The 20,782-nt window shown below is 47.7% G+C and overlaps 1 protein-coding gene across 2 annotated transcripts; it reads right to left on the reverse strand.

The window, feature by feature from the left end:
• Position 1: 1 nt before the first annotated feature.
• Positions 2 to 20,329, reverse strand: TELO2 (telomere maintenance 2). Of its 2 annotated transcripts, none has more exons than XM_069030110.1 (20): positions 19,973 to 20,329; positions 19,258 to 19,535; positions 18,624 to 18,692; positions 17,315 to 17,462; positions 16,841 to 16,943; positions 16,003 to 16,071; positions 15,000 to 15,141; positions 13,641 to 13,777; positions 12,832 to 12,920; positions 11,482 to 11,589; positions 10,751 to 10,836; positions 10,407 to 10,504; positions 9,378 to 9,494; positions 8,363 to 8,434; positions 7,664 to 7,834; positions 6,864 to 6,955; positions 5,938 to 6,037; positions 5,361 to 5,425; positions 4,644 to 4,759; positions 2 to 1,745 (listed from the first exon to the last, which is right to left on the reverse strand). In XM_069030110.1, the coding sequence occupies exons 1-20, from the start codon at positions 20,302 to 20,304 to the stop codon at positions 1,642 to 1,644; spliced, it is 2,496 nt and encodes an 831-aa protein (XP_068886211.1). In that variant the 5' UTR covers positions 20,305 to 20,329; the 3' UTR covers positions 2 to 1,641. The 2 variants fall into 2 exon arrangements, with proteins under 2 accessions (XP_068886211.1, XP_068886210.1); XM_069030109.1 differs by having other exon boundaries at positions 3 to 1,745; positions 11,482 to 11,592.
• Positions 20,330 to 20,782: the final 453 nt, after the last annotated feature.

Genomic DNA, 20,782 nt, shown 5'->3' on the forward strand with positions numbered 1-20,782 from the left:
CAATGAGCACTTACCAAATACAAAGCTGACTTTATTGCAGCTCATTTATTCCATCCTCATTAGGGGGCCCAGATCAGTCACATGCTGTTGCTACACGGCTTTTTGGTTATTACCAAGAAATTTATTTTTCCTGCTTGACTGTACAAGCAACAGTATTAGAGCTAATACATTCTCTCAAGCACAGCATACAGAGATTCACATGTATGTGCTGTTAGAAAGCTGGTTTTAGTATTTTAATAAATTTGAGGCAGAAAAAAAACCAGTAAGAACTGCACATTGTAACTTCGCTTTTTTATCAGTACAGAGAAGAGCTGAATAACTGAGATGTTCATGTACAGCTTTGATCTGCTAAGGTGCAGATCTGTGATTCCCTAGAAGTGAGACCTTCTGAAAACAATCTTCATCCCATTTGGGTAGGAGCTTGGTTAAAAGTCAAACTATCCCCTCCTGCAGGCTGAAGGCTGACTCTCTCCAACAAAAGCTTCTGTGTTTAAATACATCAGAGGGTCATGTGGGGGGTAGAGCAACCACTTACAGACATCTGGGGTAAACCTCAGTCACAGAATGCCTGGGTTGGAAGGGACCCTGGATACCTCCTGGATGCCCCCTGGTCCAACCCCTGCTCAAGCTGGGTCACTGTGAGTGAGTGAATCTTCTTTCATACTGTGAAGATCCCTCTCCAAACAACAGTTACATCAAGCTACTCTGTACTAGTCAGATTTTTGGAGGCCAGTTTCTTCCCTGGCACAAGCAGGACTGAGAGAAGTGAAGCTCAACATTAACAACCAAGGTTCTGCTCACCTCTCTGCCTGTCACCCTGCCCTGCCAAGGGGTAGTTATCAGTTCACTCACGTTTCTTACCAACCAGCACTTACACTTAGAATGATTTTTCTTTTTCATATTTTGTGACTTGCTTCAAAACTTGGGATGAACATGAAGTTTCTAAATTGCTTTCAGGGAAGAAGGGTTGGGAAATTTTAAGGTCAAAATCTGAACATTATTTATTCTTTAGTAGAAATTTACTTCTGTTCTAAGATTATGCAAAAAGAATTCCCTGCCTTATTCCTTCCTAATCACAGCCCAGCTCTAGCTCAGGCCTTTAAAGTCTGGCACACTTTCAGCACTTCAGTGTAGCTATCCAGTGTTTGCATGCCATCAGCAGTGCCATTCCCTGCACCATGCCACCCCTTCCAGCAGCAGACCAACACCTAGTCCCCCAAACTCCAGCTGCTCGGGGACATGGGAGCCTTCATAAGGGGCAGGTCACAGTGGCAAGTGGCCCTCCCCAGCCCTCCTGTTTTTCTGACAAGAAGGCTGTGTGAGATCTTCCCTGTATTTTTAGCCGAGCGCTCAGACCTGCCAAGGTTATAAATAGCTGGGGTGGGGGCTGGGGGTGCGGGAGGATGGCAGCGCTCGCCTACCTTCCTGCATCTGTACACGCTGTACCGGATACCAGAGCTCACTCAATTGGCCTCCACTACAAAGTCCAGATGTCAAGTCAGGCTTGCTGGCTTACAGCTCAGCACCCTTCCCCCTTCTTCCTCTCCTCCAGCCAGGTGACCGCTGAAGAGGCCCCAGCAGTGCCCGAACACATCCAGCTGGCAGGAGCACAAGGTAAAGGTCATTTCTGTTACCCTTCAGCTAGGAAGGGATAGCTTCAAGTTTCTTTTTCAGGTTCTCCATTAGCAGCAAGTTCTGCAGGGCCAGCCTTCTGCAGTCCCCATCAGGGTCTTTCTCCATCACATCTGCAAAAGAAGCAGCCACTGTTAATTGGAGAATGGGGAAAAGTGCCCTTAACACTTCTCACTGTTTTACTGACAATCACAGAACTAAACAACAGCGTTTGCGCCTACAGCTCGGCTGGGCATCAGCACTTGCAGGAACTGCATTAGGCCAGAAGGCAGAGATGCACAAACTTGATCATGTAAAGCAGCACGAGTTCAGGCAAGCCCTGACGGCCACACGGGGTAGTGCTCCAGTCTTGTAGGAGAAACAAAGTCAGTTGGTCTGAAACACTGTAGAAACTGACCTTGGATCCCATGGGATAATCTCTGTGCCAGAATTTGTACTTTTCCCCTTGAGCTACACAAAAGCTTTGTACAGCTGAGCTACAAGTGTGAATGCAGTCTGCAGCTAGAAATCTACTTTCTCCAAAGTCTAAAGTCTCTGCCATTCTTGCAATCTAAAATGGTCAGTGCTCCCTTCTGAATTTGGGGTCATGATGCCATTCCAATGGGGAAAGAAAGAGACAGGCCCCAAGGTTCAGCACATTCTCCATTCTGAGAGACCAGTCTTCTGATAAACGAGTTCCACACTTCATGCAGCACGTAAGGACAGCGTGAGGCTGTTCCCAGCAGCTGTTATTCCAGGGGCCCTTAATGGGCCTGCAAAGTAACAACCAGGATGCATGCAGGATGTCTGAGCAGGGGAGCCTGGAAGAGCAGGGAGCCTGTGTGAGGATATCCTGTACGCACAAGCAGTGTGCTGGGAGCCCGGCACTGTCAGCCCAAACACATGACTCATGTCACTGGGAGTAGGGCTATTTATAATGCAGGGAGAGCTGCACCCTGGTGCTTCCATACTCCCTCTGCAGAAGACAAAAGGGGAGGTTACAAGGCAGATTGGAACAAGCTCAAAAGCTCAGAGTGCTGCTGGTGCTGTTTCTGTTCCATGAGCATGGACCTGACATAAACCGCACTTACCCGTGACAGCACCTGCAAGGGGTGGGGAATTCCCTCAAAGGCAGCTGCTGAGGAATCAAAGGGACCATTTCCTAGAAGCATTTAGGTGTTCCCTCCCTCCCTCCCCTGGGAAGGATCAGGCTGCTCAACAGCAAGTCCAGCATGGCAACTAAGGGCAATGATGGACAAGTCCAAAGTGGATTCTTGCCTCTCTCCATAGCTGAAGTGTCCCAAAGCATCCAGTAAGCAACAGTGCCAGGGCTGCAGCCCAAAGGCTGAAGAGCCAACAGTCAGTCATAAGACACACTACAGCAGTTTGCAGAGGTCCTGATGTAACAACAAACTGAAAGAGTTTGTGGATTTCTACTAAGCACTTCATGTATAACATTTCCTATCCCACTGTTCCTCACTGTGCTTTGGCTGTGGCAAGGGAAACACAGATGCTTTAAGCTGAAACCCGAAATGGCTAAAAGGCATAGTAGTCAAGGCTCCCATGCAGGACAGCTTGTCAGTCCCAGCTACAGCACAGCTAATACATGACACCTCTTGCAAATCTTGTCTGGAAGAGCCATGAAGCATCAGCAAGTCCATGAGCTCAAACCTGTGATTTGCAGAATAAGGTCTCTAGTGCCAGACTTGACCTGTTGGAGCAGCAGGGAGGGCCCAGTGCCTCCCTGTGCAGCTGTTTTCCCAACAGCCTTACAACAAATAGCAAAGGCACAGCCCAAGAAGCTGCTGTGTTTCAGGAAGCAGCTCTAGAAACCCTTTAAAACTGCACTTAAATTGCATCTGACCATACATGGAGCTGAATTCTTTAAGGCTTCTTAATGACTCCTACAGCACTTTTCCTTTCTCTGGTATACCCACAACAGTTATCTTACCCTGCTCTCATTCCCACCACGAATAACCATGCAGCTTTCATGCAAAAGCACTTAGATGTAAAGACAGGGCTATTACACTACCTACAAGCATGAGAAGATGCTACTAACTTGGTCATCCTCCTCCTCCTCCCCAAAATAACTCACTGAAAACAGATTACGCAAACCCTCATGCTGAAAGTACATTCCTGAAAGGCTTCACTTGGTAACAGCAGTGTTAAATGCAGAGACAAGCAGATTCCTGAGAGCACATCATGTCATGGGAAAAGTGAAGTCTTCGGCCCCACAAGCCAGCTCTCTTCCTTTCAAAGGGCACAGAGCACCCCAACCTGCCAGGATCAGAGGCCAGCTGGGTCAGTGTTGCTTCCTGCTTGCTCCCTGTGGGAAGCGACTCACTGAGAGTGAGAATGGTGAAGGAAACCAGACCAGGGAATCACAAGAATCACCCTCAGAACACCGTGAAGGCTTCAGCATTAGCTCTTCTTTTCCCTCCAGCTCACTGCAGTACCTGAGCACTGATCTGTGCAGCTCCAGCCTGCCAGAACCCACAGACACAGCTTGTGTTGATGTAAGGTGTGCTGGGTATGGCATTCAAAGTCATTTGCTCTCTTTTGTAGCTTTTTCTTTCCATCAGCAATAGGAAGCTAGAGACTGGGCCATGCTCCTCTTCCTCCTGTTTTTAGCTCTAACAACACCCCTCTCACGAGCACATGGTGTAAACGGGCTGTACAAGCCTTGTGTGTTATTGCTGGCCAAAGTCACGGCCTGGGTGTTAACAGGCAACGTGACAATACTTCCTGCAGCTTCATGAGGTGAGTGGCTGGATGCTCAGACAGAGAAAGGGGGCACAGACTATCTTTGGGGATTTTTCTGGTTGGCCTGTGAGGACGGTCACAGTTTGAAGTGCCATACCCAGCTCTTGGCTTATGCCTCAGGTACCCCAGTGCTGCATCCCTACAGCTAATCATGCAGATCTCTGGTGCACAACGCCAGGACATCACTGCTGCCATCACAATTAGAGAGATGCTGCACAACGACTGCACCACTAACCAGAAAAGCACTGATGTACCCCACAGCATCCTACCTCCCAGCCAGGACTGAGTCTCCAACAGCTCCTCTGTCATGTCTGCCAGAATCCGTTCCGTAGGGACACTGAGGAGCAGGGAGGAGATACAGGACAAAAGGCCCTGGCGCACGTACCTGTGGAGAAGGACTGAGCTGGTTAAGAGCCTGCAGCTTTATGCTTTGTGTGATTTCCTCACCTCAGGGGCTCTCCAGTTTCCAATGGTATGACAACTTTTGCCATATTCCTACTGCTTAGGGGTGTGATGTTGCAGTGTGCCCCACATACAGAGCCCGTGCCATGCTGTGCACTGAAGTCTAGCACAATTCAGAGTCCTGGACAGATCTGAGAGCAAAACAGAAATTGGATGCTTACATCCTTTTGGCTACATGTCTTAATTCCTTTCCAAGGCTGAATGCTGGAATCGAATCTAAAGTTTTCTGAGCTCCCTGAGTAAACACAGACAAAACTATCACATGGACAGGTGGTCAGGAAATTTATCAAGCATTCGATAGATAATGGCTGTACTGCCCCACTAGAAGACAAGCCAAGTTCATGTGCTGGGCTGGCATTAAACTCAGTCACAAGAACACACAGCTGGAGGAGAGCACAGAGTTAAATGCATTAGGTCACTGACACTCTGAGCCAGGTGCTTGTCTTGGACAAAGGAAAACCATGACTGGAGGCTGGCTCACAGCTGATCTTTAAAAATGAGAGTATACAACTACAGTAACTCACGAGTCCGTGTGGAACCGCAGAGCCCAAACAAACTCCAGCAGTGCCTTTCCCATTGCTGTCACTGCCTGCAAAAGAGGATTGTTACAGCACCACTGAACACCATCCACACTTTCCTGTAGAGCTGGGCCTCGAGACATACTGCTCATCGAATTGCAGCATGTCCTGAGCTGGAAGGGACCCACAAGGGTCACGAATCCAACTCCTGCCCTGCACAGGACACCCCAACAATCCCATCGTGTGCCTGGGAGTGTTGTCCAAATGCTTGAACAAAGGTTTTGTTAAGATCAGTGCTACAATTGAATTTATTTTACAGACGAGGAAACTTTGGCAGTAAAGTGAAATAAAGTGCCCAACCCCCTCGAGAAGTTGACAAGAGGCAAAAGATAGTGCAAGGTTAGCTTGAATCCCATGTCTCTTTTCTGACCAGTTCTTCCCAGTCCATTTCACAACTTCTCAGCCCACACAATTCCAGCTTGCTGCCAGTCTCAGTGCAGCAGGCCCTGAAGCACACAGCTGCTCCAGAAGGCACCTCAAGCTCCCAGGCTGGAAGCCACCTCTGCTCTCTGCCCTTCCTTACCACAGTGTTGACGGCCAAGTACATCAGGATTGCTAAAGTGTGGACCAGTCTTCCAAGGACTAAGTGATCTTCTCCCAGAAGATCAAATGTTGTTAAAGGCCTGCAAGTGCAAGACACAGAGTTGTGTAACAGTGAAAAGGCTGATCAGTGCCTCTTTGGAACAGTCAGGAGGTTATGCAGGGGGAACTGTCCCCCATAAGCCTGAATCCCTAGAACAACAGTCATTATACAGGCACTACCAGGTTAGCACAGACCAGAGCTGTTTGCTCTCATCTTTTCTCACAGACCAATATCTCCCAGAGCAACATCCTCTACTCTTACAGCAGATATCACACATTCTACCAACAGGCTTTACTTGGAAATACCTACAGGCAAAAGCTGCCCCCACTGCCATACCATTACAACTGGTATTACAATAATCTTGATTACGATGGAATTGATTATTCAGCCTTCCTTAGGTTAGCAAAGACTTAAGGGACTGACAATAAACTGTGTCCTGTGTCCTATACTGTGGCCTCAAAGACCAGTGCAGGTGATAGGCCCAACCTGAGACAGAGTTAACTTTGGTTCAACACTGCAGTCTGAGCTCAGTGGCTTGTGTGAACCTCCCGCAGTAGAGGTTCAGCCAAGACAACTGGTGTGGTACTGCCTGTGTACCTGCTGACAGATTATCCTTTGTGATGGATCTTCGCTTCTGCAGGGTCCTACATACTCCTGCCCTACAAGACTTCAAAGAGTAAGTCCAAGAGACCACAGCCCCCTCTCCCTAAGCTTTGTGAAGGATCCAAGTGTCAATGTGGTGTCACTGGGCTCCTGTGCAGCTCCTGGGCTGTAGCCTGCTGCTCTGAGGCAAGCAGGACAAGCAAAAAGGTTCACTCTGGCAATTGCCATGCCCACATCCCACATCCTAAGGTGCTCACACTCACCTGTCAAAGTGCTGAATCAATGGGAAAAAGAAGTGCCCAGCAACAGAATTGAACTCATTTGGGCGGGAAGCCAGTTCCACATGAGACTGACCCTGTCCAAGAGAAAAATGAAGTCTAGGCACAAGATGCAGCACTCAGCTCTTCCACTTCACTGGACACTGTCAAGACTACAGATTCCTTGCAGCCAGCCCATCGTCAACTGCTGCTTGTACATCTATGACTACCAGTTTCCTGACTGGACTGCTCACTTCCACTTCAGATCTTCTCCACATCTAAACTTTTCAATACAATATAGCTCAGTACTGCTCAGTTAGATATAAGGAACAAGAACATGCAAGGGATAAAGGAGTTTTGGAAAGCAAACTCTCCAGGCTGAACCACAAGGGAATTCTGGAAACTAGGAAACTGGCATCAATTTATCTCCCTGGAAAATAGGAAGGCTGAGACAGTACACTGCCCAGAAGCAGCTACTCTGCTGGAGGCCCTGGGATCTGTGAGGTGCAGTCACAGCTCCCTGCAGTGGCCACACAAGCTCAGAACAAGCAGAGAACAGCAATTATCCCTCAAAGCCAGGCAAGGAATTTCAGGTTTATCTTCCTCCCCAGCTGGGAGAGGAATACAGGAGTTGGTACACTGCACCAAAAAACTCAGACTCCATAACTTCAAATATATATTTACCTGACTTTCCTTTGGATTGGGCCCACTTTCACAGGTATTTTGCTCTTTCCAGAGAGAACTTACAGCAACTCCAAGTGTCCCTATTTTTGGTGGATTTGACATTAGTCTGTTTCTGGCCTCACCGTATCAAATCTCCGAGTCTTGCTTTTGATCCTCTCATCAACAATTCTTCTCCAGTCCTTAGAGCTGTCACTTCCTGGAAGGAGCTGGATACAAGGCTTTTGAGCACCAGAATGCTTGGTCTTCCCATGGAATTTGGGACAGGACAGTTCCTGAGCTGCCAAAACCAATACCTAGATAAAACAGAGAGAGGTTCAGTTAAAAATGGGTAATCCCTAGGGAACAACAAAAGAGTCACCTGCATCCAAACTGACAGGAGTAACAAGGCAGAAAGACACAACAGGTTTAGAGTGAAGAACAGCAGGAAACTGACCTCCAACAGCCCCCTGGCTCTGAGGTACTGACCAAGAACTTGGTCACTTAGCCCTGAAACAGAGCAGTGGCTCCTTCTTCAGACTCAAGTGTGGAAAGAGTCACAGACAGATTGCTGTCCTTCAGAAAGGGAAGACAAAACAGACTGATGATGTGAAAGTACACAGTGGCTTCTCCCAGGCAAATGCCCAACACATGCTCTGTATTCTGTGGGGAGGGATCCCTGTGTAATGGAGCGCAGCAGTTAGGAACAAGAGGGGAATGCCAGCACTAATAGAAATGTAAGAGATTCCCATGCCTCTGCCTTCTCCCCTGAGGAATAAAAGGTTACATTACACCTTGGCACTGGTGCAACAGACAGAAGGAAAGTGGGAAGTGAGAGCACTCACATCAAGGATGTCCATGCGCTGACGGAGACTGTAGTTCAGAGAGTAGAACTGGGAGGTCAAGTACTTTGCAACCTGTACAGAAAAAATGAACACAGACCCAGGCAGGAAACAGCCTTCCCATTAGCTCTAAAAGCATTTAATTTCACAGGTTCTGCTACCTGTTAGGTAACAGCAAGCCTCCAGGAGAAGGGAAGAAACATGTAGGGTAAACAGGGGAAATTCTGACAGTTCCACTTCTAGATTCTCCCAAAAGAACTAATAACAGATGAGACTGTGTCATTCTTCTCTCCCTCCCATGCAGAGGTACCCAAACAACTGGCACAGCAGCTAGGAGACCTCACTATGGCCTTTCAGTACTTAAAGAGCGTTATAGGAAAGATGGAGGAAGGCTTTTTACTGGGGCCTGCTAGGATGAAGCATAAAGGTACTAAACTGGCAGGGGATAGATCTAGATTGGGCATTAGGAAGAAATTCTTCCCCATGAGGGTGGGGAGGCCCTGGCACAGGTTTCCCAGAGAAGCTGTGGCTGCCCCAGCCCTGGAAGTGTCCAAGGCCAGGTTGGATGGGGTTTGGAGCAGCCTGGGATAGTGGGAGGTGTCCCTGCCCATAGCAGGGGGTTGGAATGAGATGGGCTTTGAACATCCTTTCCCACCCAAACCAGTCTGTGATTCCCTGATTACAGTCACCAGTCAGGTCTTTCTCTGTAGAAGCTCTCAGTGCCTCAGTTTCCCTCTATGTGAAACCCTTCAGTACAACAAGTCCCTATCTGATCTGCCTTATCAGGTACACTCAAACCAACAGCCTCCAAACAGTTCCTCCAGTCTGACAAGGTTTTCTTTTTCCTATTGGTTCAGTCATTCCTTGCAGATTCTTCAGGGGCATAAATGTTGTTAGGCCTGGACTACCTGTTCTACCACACTGACAGCTCCCTCTATCAAATGAGAAAGAGACTTCGGCTGCTTCAGTTTTTGCCTGTGCCTCAATTGGAAAAAGGAAAGTAGTAAGAGGGACTCACAGGTATTGGGTCTGTGGTCAAAACAGCTACTTGAGCTCTTTGACAGAGCTCTACAAAGCCTTCAATGCAGGTCTTCTCCTCCAGATGCAATAGTATTTTTGCCAGTTCCACACTAACCTGCTCAAAACAGGAAGAAAAGAATCAAATCTCTGATGGTGTTTGGTTTTTTCCTCATAGGATTTACACACCACTTCTAATGTTTAACCAAAGATAAGGAGGCATTCTGTATAGGCAACATGTCCATTCCTTAGCAGGGAGAGAAAACACATTAAGCCAAATGCCATCAGACATATTTCTCAAAACCCTGAACAGATCCTCCATCTGCCAATTCTCTGTCCACATTCACTTGGGCTTTTTGGAGAAGTGGTAGCATCATGACATAGAATGAATTGTCACAGTAACTGATGGGTTAAAGGGTACAGTAGCACAGCCCTTCTCTTTCTCAGCAGTGCCTCTGGACACTTCCAAGTGTTCACTAGCAGGTAGTGGCCAGCACTCTTCACACACTGACCTTGTCCCAGGTTCCTCTCCCCTGAGCTTCTCATCTTGACCAGTACAATCCAACTACTCCCTCCACAAGACATTATACTTGTACAAGCAAATAGGGAAAGTTAATTTGATTTTGCCTCCCTTTTCATTGGGGAATAACAATTAAATTGAATTTCAATTCAAAATAGCTGCTCTGTAATCTGCATTTCTAGTGTTTTTCTTGCCCAGCACAAAGCATGGAGCTTCCTCACACTGGCAAGCACTGGTAGGACGTTTCATTTTGAGCACTGGAGCTGCAAAACAGCAGAGTGCTGCCAGCGCTTTTGCTGCTTCTCTGTTCCACTGTGCTCTATAGCCTCACTTTCAAGCCAACTATTTCCTTCTACTTCCAAGTTGAAAGCTTGTGAATGCACACCTTTACCCCAGCTACACATTAGCCTTGCCTTCTGCTCCACTGGCACGTTCAGTCTCCTCACGACAGCAAAGGGACAGGCCCCCTGCTACTACAGCCCCCTGGTAACCTAGATCATACTACTTCACCTCTCTTGTTGCTGCTGGATTCTTCCGAACCAAGCTCTCGAGAGCCTTGACTGTAGCTTCCCATTTGTCCACATCTTCAGATCTTGATCCAGTCAGAACTGAAATCAAAAGACAAACAAAACTTATTAGCAGAATGGCTTTGCTTGAATAAATGCCCAAACTTCCTTCTGCCGATCATTTGTCTTAGTACAGACACTCAGCATGACCAGCATTAGGAACTGAACTGGAATTACTCAAAAATTCTACAGCTTCTTCAAATTAGCTCAGAAAAAATAAACCTACACAGAGTTCACTCTCCCAAGCTCAGTAAGAAACAGATAAGGACTCAGCCCAAAATCTCCTACCTTCAATACAGTCTCGGATATACACAGGAGCCTTAATTTTTAGCTCTTTATCCTCAGACATGTCATAAGGGGTGAGGTCATCATCACTGTAAAAGAAATAAAGGCAGGGGTTAGTTTATGGGGTGCAGATGTTCTTGCTTTCCCCAGATAGCCACACAAAGAGAAAGAACCAGTGCACACGCTGCCACAACCCCATCACTCCTGCATCACTCAGCAGCACTTGGCCTGAGAGGGATCCTTGGGAGTTCTAGGGGAAAGAGCAGCTCTGTGACCAGATCTGGAACTGGATCTCCTGGTCGAGTACAGGAAGGAGTTAGCTGACCAGGAGACTAGAAACTGACTCTCGAGATTTCATTATAGATTGATATACATATACATACACATATGTACATAATATATACATATATATTAGCACATATATATAGATATATTTCTTTATATAGTGACAGAATAAAGCAGGTTCACTATTAGAATGGGTAAATACATCCACAATTTCCAGGAAATATATATCTACATCAAATGGAACAAATACAGTGGTTGCACACAATGCAGGCCTTGCCTAATTTATTGACTAGTGCAATTTCCTATGCAAAGTCCTGCTCTGCTGCAAACCACTCAGCTGAACAAGGTCAGAAATCACAACAGTTGCCAAGAAATGCAGGTACTGACAGATCCTTTTTCCCCACATCTGCCATTTATTTTCCATTTCCTCCCTGCTTCTTGCCCTGTACCTGTCAAGCTCAGCATCCAGCTCCTCATCCGGCTTCACAGGGGCTGCTGTGTGGGGTTTCTCATTACTCTCTGGTACCAATGGCAGTGCAGCACCTGCTTTCTCACTCCTGCTGTGAGGAACAAGAAGTTTTAAAATGGATACAGTAATAGTCCTTACTCACAAGGAAGAAACAACCCACCCTACCAACCCTTGCTGCCTAAACAGAAAAGCAGGTAATTATTCCTGCTGTAGTTTCACACCCAGCTTGGCTGACACAAAGTAATGGGAAGGAAAACGGAGTAAGAGGAGAAAAGAAGCAGAATCTTCTAACAGAAGAGCAATGGATGAAAAAAATTAAACTGGCTAATTTGCTGTGTTCCCCTGCACAATACCTGGGACTGCTAAGAAAAGATTCCAATAACCAGATCACATTGACTTGCACCAGATTTGAAACTGTGAATGAAACTGAACTGAGAGTAGGTTTAGACTGGATATTGGGAAGAAATTCTTCCCTGTGATGCTGGTGAGGCCCTGGCACAGGTTGCCCAGAGAAATTCTGGCTGTCCCATCCCTGGAAGTTCAAGGCCAGGTTGGACAGGGCTTGGAACAACCTGGTCTTAATAGAAGGTGTCCCTGCCCATGGCAGGGGGTGGAATGGAATGGGCTTTAAGGTCCCTTCCAACTCAAATCATTCCATGATTCTACAAAATGGGAAAAAAACATTCTTAACCATTGCTAATAGGATGAATACAATAATTGTGAATATTTCTTCTGTGTCTATCTATTTCTGTGGACTCTGGCATTGTCTTTTCATCTCTCTGCTTCTCAAAAGCTGTCTGCAACACCTGTCTATGCTGATCATGCCCCTAATATGGGAGCAATAAATCTTTTGTACTTCCCTGGAGTGCTGGACAGCTTCATTTGCTAGTAACATAAAGTGCTTCATTCCTCTGCTGATCAAACAGTGCTTCAAAGAGCCTCAGCAGATGCTCTGGAAGTTAAGAGCACTGAAGAGCCAGTCTTTAGAGTGACAGATGCAGTAGATTTTTGTCACAGGTGAATGGGCTAGGGGCATACAGCACAAATACCAGATTTCCAAGAAGCAAACAGAAATGCCCATTTGATTCCACCCAAGGGCACACAAGACCCCTGCACCCCAATTTCAACACATGCAGCTATCAAGAGGCAATTTTAATACACACTACCAATCGAATTATGAATGTAATTAAATCACACTGTAAGAAGGTGGTGCATTATGATGCTTAACAATACATAAAACATCTCGAATACTGTACATAGTTGTTGTGTGTAATGGGAAAAAGGCAGGGAGAAGTGCAAAAAGATGGCATGAATAGTAGTAATAACTTACTCATCTTCTGGAAAGCTGGGGACAACACAGAATGGTGGAGTCTGCACCAGAAGGGACTTCAATTCTCTTGTTTCATCATCTTCTTCATACTAGACATTCAGAATAAGTGTTGCTGCACTCTATTACTGCAAATATGCCCAGCATTCAACATTTCACCCTTGTACTGCACATGGACTAAATCATGAGCAGATGAACCCTCACCCATCCTGTCTGTTTCAATCCCTGTGCTGACAGCAGCAGGTGGCTGCATAAGTCCTTATATTTGAGAGTAGTAACTGATGACACCTTGTCTGAATGTCATTTCCATCTTTCAAACATTTAATAAATGGCAATGTGACAGGAGGGATGTGGCAGGCTTTTAAAGAATTAATGTGATTTAATCATATAAGTCACATAAATTCTACTGGAAAGAGCACAGCAAGTATCTCCATGCCAGTCTTGAAAATCCCAGCTCAGAACAGGTCTTCCCACCATGTCAGGGACTGAATGCTCACCACTGGTTTAGGTGTGAAGCTCCCCCTCAACTCCCACGAATCAGATTCTGATTCCCTCATGCAATAAGATAAACTTTTATTACCAAGTTTATCCCAACCTCTGCCAGCAGATTGCATTCCTGAGGTTAACTCTCAGCCACCTGGCCATTTCTTACACAATTGTTTTTTGTAAACAGGTTCTCTCTTTTTGAAGATATGGCTGCCTCTCCTTAGTTCCAGATTAAAAAGTGCTATAATGCCCTGGTTCATCTGGTTTAAAGCTTTTACTTCCTCTAAGCCCAGCACACCAGTCATAAATTTCATTGAAACCTTCACCTCAAACTTCAGGACAGGTCCCTCAGTGTTTATTTTCAAGCTGATGCTCTCTGCCACCACCATGCCCAGACGCCGTAGCTGTGGCAGACTGCTGTCCAAGTGGCATTTCACACCCTCCATCATGCTTGTGAGAAGCTCTGAAACAACCAACCAACAAACAGTGCATGTTTGAAATTCTGAAACAGTGGCAGAAACAAACACCCATCTTTATGGGCTTCCCTGAGGGCAGCTTTACCACCCAATAATGGATAGAAAGGGTCCCTGAACTGTGGCTTCCCTCTCTGCAGTGGCAGTGCTGCCCTTCAGCACCAGCCCAGCAAACCCACACCCTTCCTGGGGTACCAAGTCAACAAAACATTACAATCTATTCTAAACTTGCAATATTTTTGTTTTCCCTGAAACAAAAAAGGATGGTAAATCAAGTCAATCTTTAGTTTGGTTTTAGAGCACTTCAGAGTCACTAAAATAAAAAAGTCATGTTTTGAGGACAAGTTCTGACCAGTACAACAATCATAGAGACAGATATTTGCCTAACTTTGGATAAGTTCAAACAGGCAGACAACACAAATACTTCTCAGCCCTTGGGGAATAATGGCTGCCAGCTTCACCAGGCAGGCTTACTGCTGGTTTGACTGACTTCCTTCATCTCGGAAGACTCATCTTTTCAACAGCTGCCAAACAAAAAACTGACTATAAAACTACAGAACTGGTAGTACATATCAGGTCACTTATTCACTTAAAGAACAATTAATTCTAGAATGAAACAGATGAGCAAGTCTTGAAGTGAACCTTCATATCCCCCATAAGTCTCACACACACACAGAAGTAATTCTAGACATTGCACAGATTTTTTTTTATTGCAACAGAAACAGAGATTTTAGGCCAGGACCCCAGTGTACTATGCACTGTGTGAGCACAGAACTGGAGGCCCACGCCAGTGACTAACCTGCTCACCTCACACTGAGGAATGCCTGGGGACAGTCAGACACCAAGCTAACAGCTTTTTATCCTCAGATACCTTCCCTGCCTCTCTGGAGCTGCTCCCATGCTCCAAGGTTAAGCCTATAAACCACAAAGTCCCAGAGTCAGTCCTTGTTTTCCTGTGACAAAACTTTGGGGGTTTTAAACCACTGCTCAGGTAAGAGGGCAAAGTTAGGCCTTCCTCCATTCCATAACCTAAAGTTATGCACTTGGAATTTTATCATATCAATGCTAAAGATTATTCCAGCAGGTTACCCCATTTGCCACAGTGAAAATGGGACAATTCTGCTTATCTGTAGATCAAAACAAGGTATTCTTCTATTCATACTAAGACTCTCTGCTAAACAAATCTAAGCCCTGCTTCTCACATAGCCTCACCTTGTCTGCAGCTCTCAATTTCATGTCCCTTCAGGTGGGAGAGGCAGATGAGGATGGCCTTGCTAATGTACAGCTGCTGCTCAGCTGGGGAGTGTTTCACGGCACTGCTGCTGCTCCAGGTCTCCAACAGCTCCTGCAGCACCTGAATCAGAGAACTCAGGATGGCCTGAAATGGATCTTTTCTATATAGAGGTAATTTTTTGAAGCACATTTTTACTCTCCCTACAAAGAGAGTAAAAAAATACAAACGTTGTATTTCAAGGCCCAAAACGTACTGTGCTTGACCACCCAAGAACGGCACCTTCCTTTAAGATATTGTTTAAATTGATTTAAATTTGATTTAAATTTAAAAATTATGTTTATTTCTCATTAATAAATATTATATGCAAAGCAATATGTATTATTATCAAAAATCAGTATAATATTATATGGTTTTATCTGTGTTTAGTCCAATTTTAGATAACTGCCAGTACTTCCAGATAATTTTAGAACATGTAAACAATGGAAAAAATAATAATTTGACAAAATGGTAGGGATTTTCAGATATACAGATTTCATAGAAGTTTCATCACACTGCTGACTCAGAGAGGCAAAATATCTGCCATCCTCACTGAGGAAAATGGACATGAGAGAGATTCTGAAACATCAACCATTTGGTAAACAGACAACTCTCCACCAACTTTTTGTTGTCATGTGCCCAGCCACACAAAGAGGGTGACAGAGGAAGCTGAGAAGGACAGAGGACATGGGACATCTGTCAGAATCCAAGCCTCGCTAGTTTTGCTACTTGGAAGACAATTTACCAATTACAATATGAAAAATTAGTGCCAGCAGTGCAGAAAGCTTTGATTCATTTATCACAGCTCACTTGTGATACGGCTCAGCTTCCCTCACTCTCATGAACAGCAACCAGAAAGTCTGAGAGAAGCACCAAAATTGTGCACCCCCAGACACACAGAATGTTCTCCATCAGACACCTCATCAGTGACTCAGTGAACCTTACTCTGAGCAACAGGGCACGCCGGAGGCTGTCCAGGGACAGGTAGCCAAGGAGGTTCTGCAGCACGGCTGTCTGCAAGGAAAACCACAACTCCTGTTTCAACTGCACATAAAGCTGTCATCCAGCCATGACAAGTGTCTGTTTTTATTTACTACAGTAAACTTCCTTCTGAGGGACTGGCTGACAGCATTCAGAGACACAAAAGTAAGCAAATTTTAAAAAACAAGCAAACACACATATGCAGTTGCTGATAAAATACATGGAAAACCATGACAGAAATACAGTACAGTATTTTTACCAACAAAACCAGCACAGTCCCAGGCAAACATAGAACTCACAAAGTCTAAAGAACATCTCTCACAACAGCATCACAAGCCACAGAACAGTTCCTAAGACCTTGTGACAAACTTAGGTGCACATGAAAAAACCCAACAGTCCTTGTCTCAAGTCTTTGATCTAATTCTTATCCCTGAGGGTGGGTCATGGCTGTTTCAGTCTCCTCTTCCAGATTCTAAGATAACAGAGTGCCTTCAGCTCCCCAGAATTCTGGAAGTCTGTGCAAATAACCACTTGGTTCCAGAGGAGTACAGTAATAATTCTGCTATTCACCATTAACCCTGAGAGAGCACATAAATTCCATTATTTCAAAGCTACTGTTCACCACTCCTTCTCTGTTACACTCTGCTGTCGGTGAACAGCTGCACAAAGGTGGGGAGACAGGGCTCATTTTGGAATGAAGAGTTAAACCTTACTTGGGAAGAGTAAGAGCTCAGCTAAAAACCACACTGGCAGTGGGGAAAACGCAGCACTACTACACTGCTGTTCCCCACAGAGTCCTCACCGTGTGGCCATACTGCAAGAGCAGCATCTTCTGTGTCATCACAAACTGAGCCTTCTTGTTCTTCACAACCAGGTTCCCCAGCAATCTGGACAAGACATCTGCCCTAACAAGACAACAACAAAACATCAGGAATCCATGTTATTGCTGTCATGCTACTCCTAATCATAGGAAAATCTGAGAGTAGCTATTTGCAACCAAGTCTCTAGAATACCTCTAAATTCAGACAATGAGCCACTAAGGGCAAAGAATGTTTTCACTTGTTTTTCCACTTCGTGCCATGACGTAGATACTTAAGAAATGGTGTAGGTTCTCCCTGAGAGGCAACAATCAACTACTTTATCCCTTGAGTCTTTTAGGAAATGGCAGTGTAAAAAACCACCTACACAAACACAGCACCTTTCACAGACTGATTCTGCAAGTATTTGTGACAATTCCTGCCTTTGCTGTGGATCAGGGAGAAAGCAGAGTTCTTACCCAGGTGCTCCCTGCACAAAACCAAGGACCACTGCTTCCATCCAGCGGTCTGGCACACATTCCACCAAGCGCCAGCATATCCTCTGCCAGATGCAGTCTGACTTGGTGAGGTCTGTCAGGTGGGGCACCAAAACTCCCAGAATTTCCTCTGAAGCAGAAGAGAAAACTGTAAATACCCCAGGGGGACAGGACTGGTGCAATGGCATCTGAGACTGACCTGAGAATTTCAAGATCTTCAAAACAGGAAAAATACAACATACAGTTTGCAATTCTAAATTGCTCCAGCAGTAGAAATCAGAATAGAATCATGGAATCATTTAGGTTGGAGAAACTCTCTAAGACCATCGAGTCCAACTATGACTCACCACTGCCAAGGCCAACACTGAACCATGTTCCCAAGTGCCACATCCACATGGCTTTTAAATCCCTCCAGGGATTTAGTGACTCCACCACCACCCTAGGCAGCCTGGTCCAATGCCTGACCACCCTTTCCATGAAGAAGTTTACCTCAATATCCAATCTAAACCTCCCCTGGCACAGTTTGAAGCCATTTCCTCTTGTCCCGTCCCTGTTCCCTGGGAGCAGAGCCTGACCCCCACCTGGCTGCCCCCTCCTGTCAGGGAGCTGTGGAGTGAGAAGGTCCCCCCTGAGCCTCCTTTTCTCCAGGCTGAGTCCCCCCAGCGACTCCTCATCAGACTTGTGCTTCAGACCCTTCCCCAGCTCTATTGCTCCTCTTTGATCATGCTCAAACAAGAACTGGAGAACTGACTGGTAATAACCACCCTAAGCAGCCTAAGGAACTGGCCAGCATTCCTCATCACAGCAAAGAGCCAGAAAATCTTTCTTCTTCCCCACCCTTGTTAACTACTGCATTGAGTGGCTTCGAAGTCTTAAGCAACGCCAGACGACGGCTGCTCCCACAAGAGGGCTACTGCATGCGGGCAGGGACTTACACTGGTATTTACAACACTCTCAGACATGAAAAGCACTAAAAGAGCATTTTAATAGTCATGCCCCAAATGGCAGAATGAGAATCCTGATTCTCATCCTGATGAGGATGTTCTCTCCATCAGTTTTTGAAAGAACAGGTCCCATTCATGTGAACTGGCAGAAAAGCACCAACATCTACCAGATGCAGCTAAGCAGCCTCAGAGAGCAGAGGGCAGCCTGTGCAGCCCCACTCAGAACAGCTCCAAATTGACTCATTGGTCTCCCACTCCTTCCGTTGATCATCGTCACGGTCATCCTCCCATGCTAATACACTAAAACACTTTCCCTGTCCCCGAAAGAGCACAGTAAAAACACTCACTTTGCCTTCCATGAACACACACCTTCCCCAGGACATGAGAAACAAAAGAGATGGAGCAGTCCAAGCCACCTGGGATAAAACAGACATGAGCTTTAACAAGCATGTCAACAGCATCCTCCAACCAGCCTTCAGGAGTAGGTGCAGAGACTTCCACAAGTGCTGTATCACAAAAACACGGATTAACTTTTTCTCTTCAAGCATCATCTCCTCCTCCCTCCACTACCTGCCTTCATGCACAAGCCAGCATTCAGTGTTACTTACAGTGACAGGCAAAAGGCTAAAGCAGCTCAGTCCCACTTTAACATGATGGAAAGTTATCAATGACACTGGTTCATTCAGTACCACTCAAATCTCCCAAACGATTCCTTCAGCACACATCAAGTGACCACAACTAAGTTTTAGCAACAGGCAATGCTGTTTATTTGCTTGGATGATTGCTGCTTTCAGTGGATTCTAAAAGGCCTCAGCTATTTTCCTCATTCCTGGGACTTTATGCTTTTAGGATAGCCCGAAGGAAGAACATGAGGCTCTGCAACACTCATCATCTGTATTTCAAGCAGCAGCTATGGGGTCCATGCCCAAAACATTTCTTCAGAAAAGGCAACCCTACAGTCCAGTCATCTTGCAGCCTTACCCCGCAGAGAGCTGGAGATCTTCTGCAGCACCTGGAGAACTGCACCACCCAGGAGAGGGAAGTAGGTCTGTGGGAAGAACACTGGTGGGTTTTTCCCCTGGAGTTTATTGCTCACATGCTCGGGCAAGCACACAATCTTGTTGAGCAGGGCATCCTGCAGCTCTGGGCAGCCCGCCTGTGCTTGCTGCTGACAGACCTCCCACAGTAATGCTGACACCCGGCCCTCCTGCAGGAACTGCTCCAGGACCCCAACGACCTCCCTCGGGTCAAGGCCAGGGCTGGAAGAAAATAACTGTAAGTTCCTGTCTCTTTTAAATGATAAAAATAAGATGTGCGTGCTATAGCTTTTCTGTTGTGCTATCACCACTGAAACGCCGCTGCTCTGTTACGCGGGATTTAAAAAAAAAAATCAAATTAAAGCGATTTTAATCTCTTTGTATCTGCAGTTTCCTCGGCTCCAAGCATTCAGGACCTTCAACAACCAGGACTGAAAGAGCTCTGTGACTGCGGGACGCACAGCATCGTGCGGGGTCCGAAGCGCTCAGGGCAGCGCCGGGGCTGCCCGCGCTCACCCACATCTCCGCGCCCCCGCGCACTTCAGCCCCGCTGAAAGGCACCCCCAGACATCCCTCCTGCGCGCCGGGACCGGCCCCGGGGAGCCCCAGCCCGTCAGCGCTCCAGGCCCCGCCCGCCTGCCCCGGGGAGCCACACTGACCCCGGGGAGCCGAGGGCCTCCAGCAAGACGCAGAGGACAAGGCCGGGCGGGCCTTCCAGGAAGCAGCGCTGCCACACGCCCTCGGGCCGCGCCGCGCCAGGCGCCCGGGCCAGGCTGCGCAGGAAGGCGCCGAACAGTGCCCGCTCCCGCTCCCCGAGGGCGGCTGGGCCGCCCGCCGCCGCCAGAGCGGCGCGCACCGCGCCCAGCGCCGCCGCCGGCCCCTCCCCGGCCCCTGCCCGGCCCAGAGCCGCCACGGCCTCCCGCAGGACGGGCTCCAGCCCCGGCCCCAGAGCGAGCCCCGGCCCCGGCGGCGCCGCCGCTGCCGCCGCCATAGCACGGAGGGGAGCGCGCGGCCGCCCCGCTTCCGCCCGCCCTGGGCGGCAGCCAATGAGCGGCGCCGGCCCACGGAAGCGGGGACACAAGCACCGCCCCCTTAAAGGGGCAGCGACCGGCAGGGCAGGGCAGGGCAGGGCACGGCGCGGCACGGCACGGCGCGGCAGGGCACGGCCCGGCAGGGCACGGCACGGCGCGGCACGGCACGGCACGGCAGGGCACGGCAGGGCAGGGCACGGCAGGGCACGGCACGGCAGGGCACGGAGCGGCACGGCAGGGCACGGCGCGGCACGGCGCGGCAGGGCACGGCGCGGCACGGCAGGGCACGGCGCGGCACGGCACGGCGCGGCAGGGCACGGCGCGGCAGGGCAGGGCACGGCGCGGCAGGGCACGGCACGGCACGGCACGGCACGGCAGGGCACGGCAGGGCAGGGCACGGCACGGCAGGGCACGGCACGGCACGGCGCACCCCTCCCC

The sequence above is a fragment of the Aphelocoma coerulescens genome, chromosome 14, assembly GCF_041296385.1.
Source record: "Aphelocoma coerulescens isolate FSJ_1873_10779 chromosome 14, UR_Acoe_1.0, whole genome shotgun sequence".
In the NCBI taxonomy this organism is placed as follows: domain Eukaryota; kingdom Metazoa; phylum Chordata; class Aves; order Passeriformes; family Corvidae; genus Aphelocoma; species Aphelocoma coerulescens.

Excerpts from the sequence above, each read along its gene's own strand:
- TELO2 (XM_069030109.1), bottom strand. The coding sequence starts at position 20,304 with ATGGCGGCGGCAGCGGCGGCGCCGCCGGGGCCGGGGCTCGCTCTGGGG. Across the intron at positions 8,435-9,377 it reads TGACCACAGACCCAATACCT|GTTGCAAAGTACTTGACCTC; the intron begins GTGAGTCCCTCT and ends TTTTCTGTACAG. Across the intron at positions 5,426-5,937 it reads ACTTGGCCGTCAACACTGTG|GCAGTGACAGCAATGGGAAA; the intron begins GTAAGGAAGGGC and ends CCTCTTTTGCAG.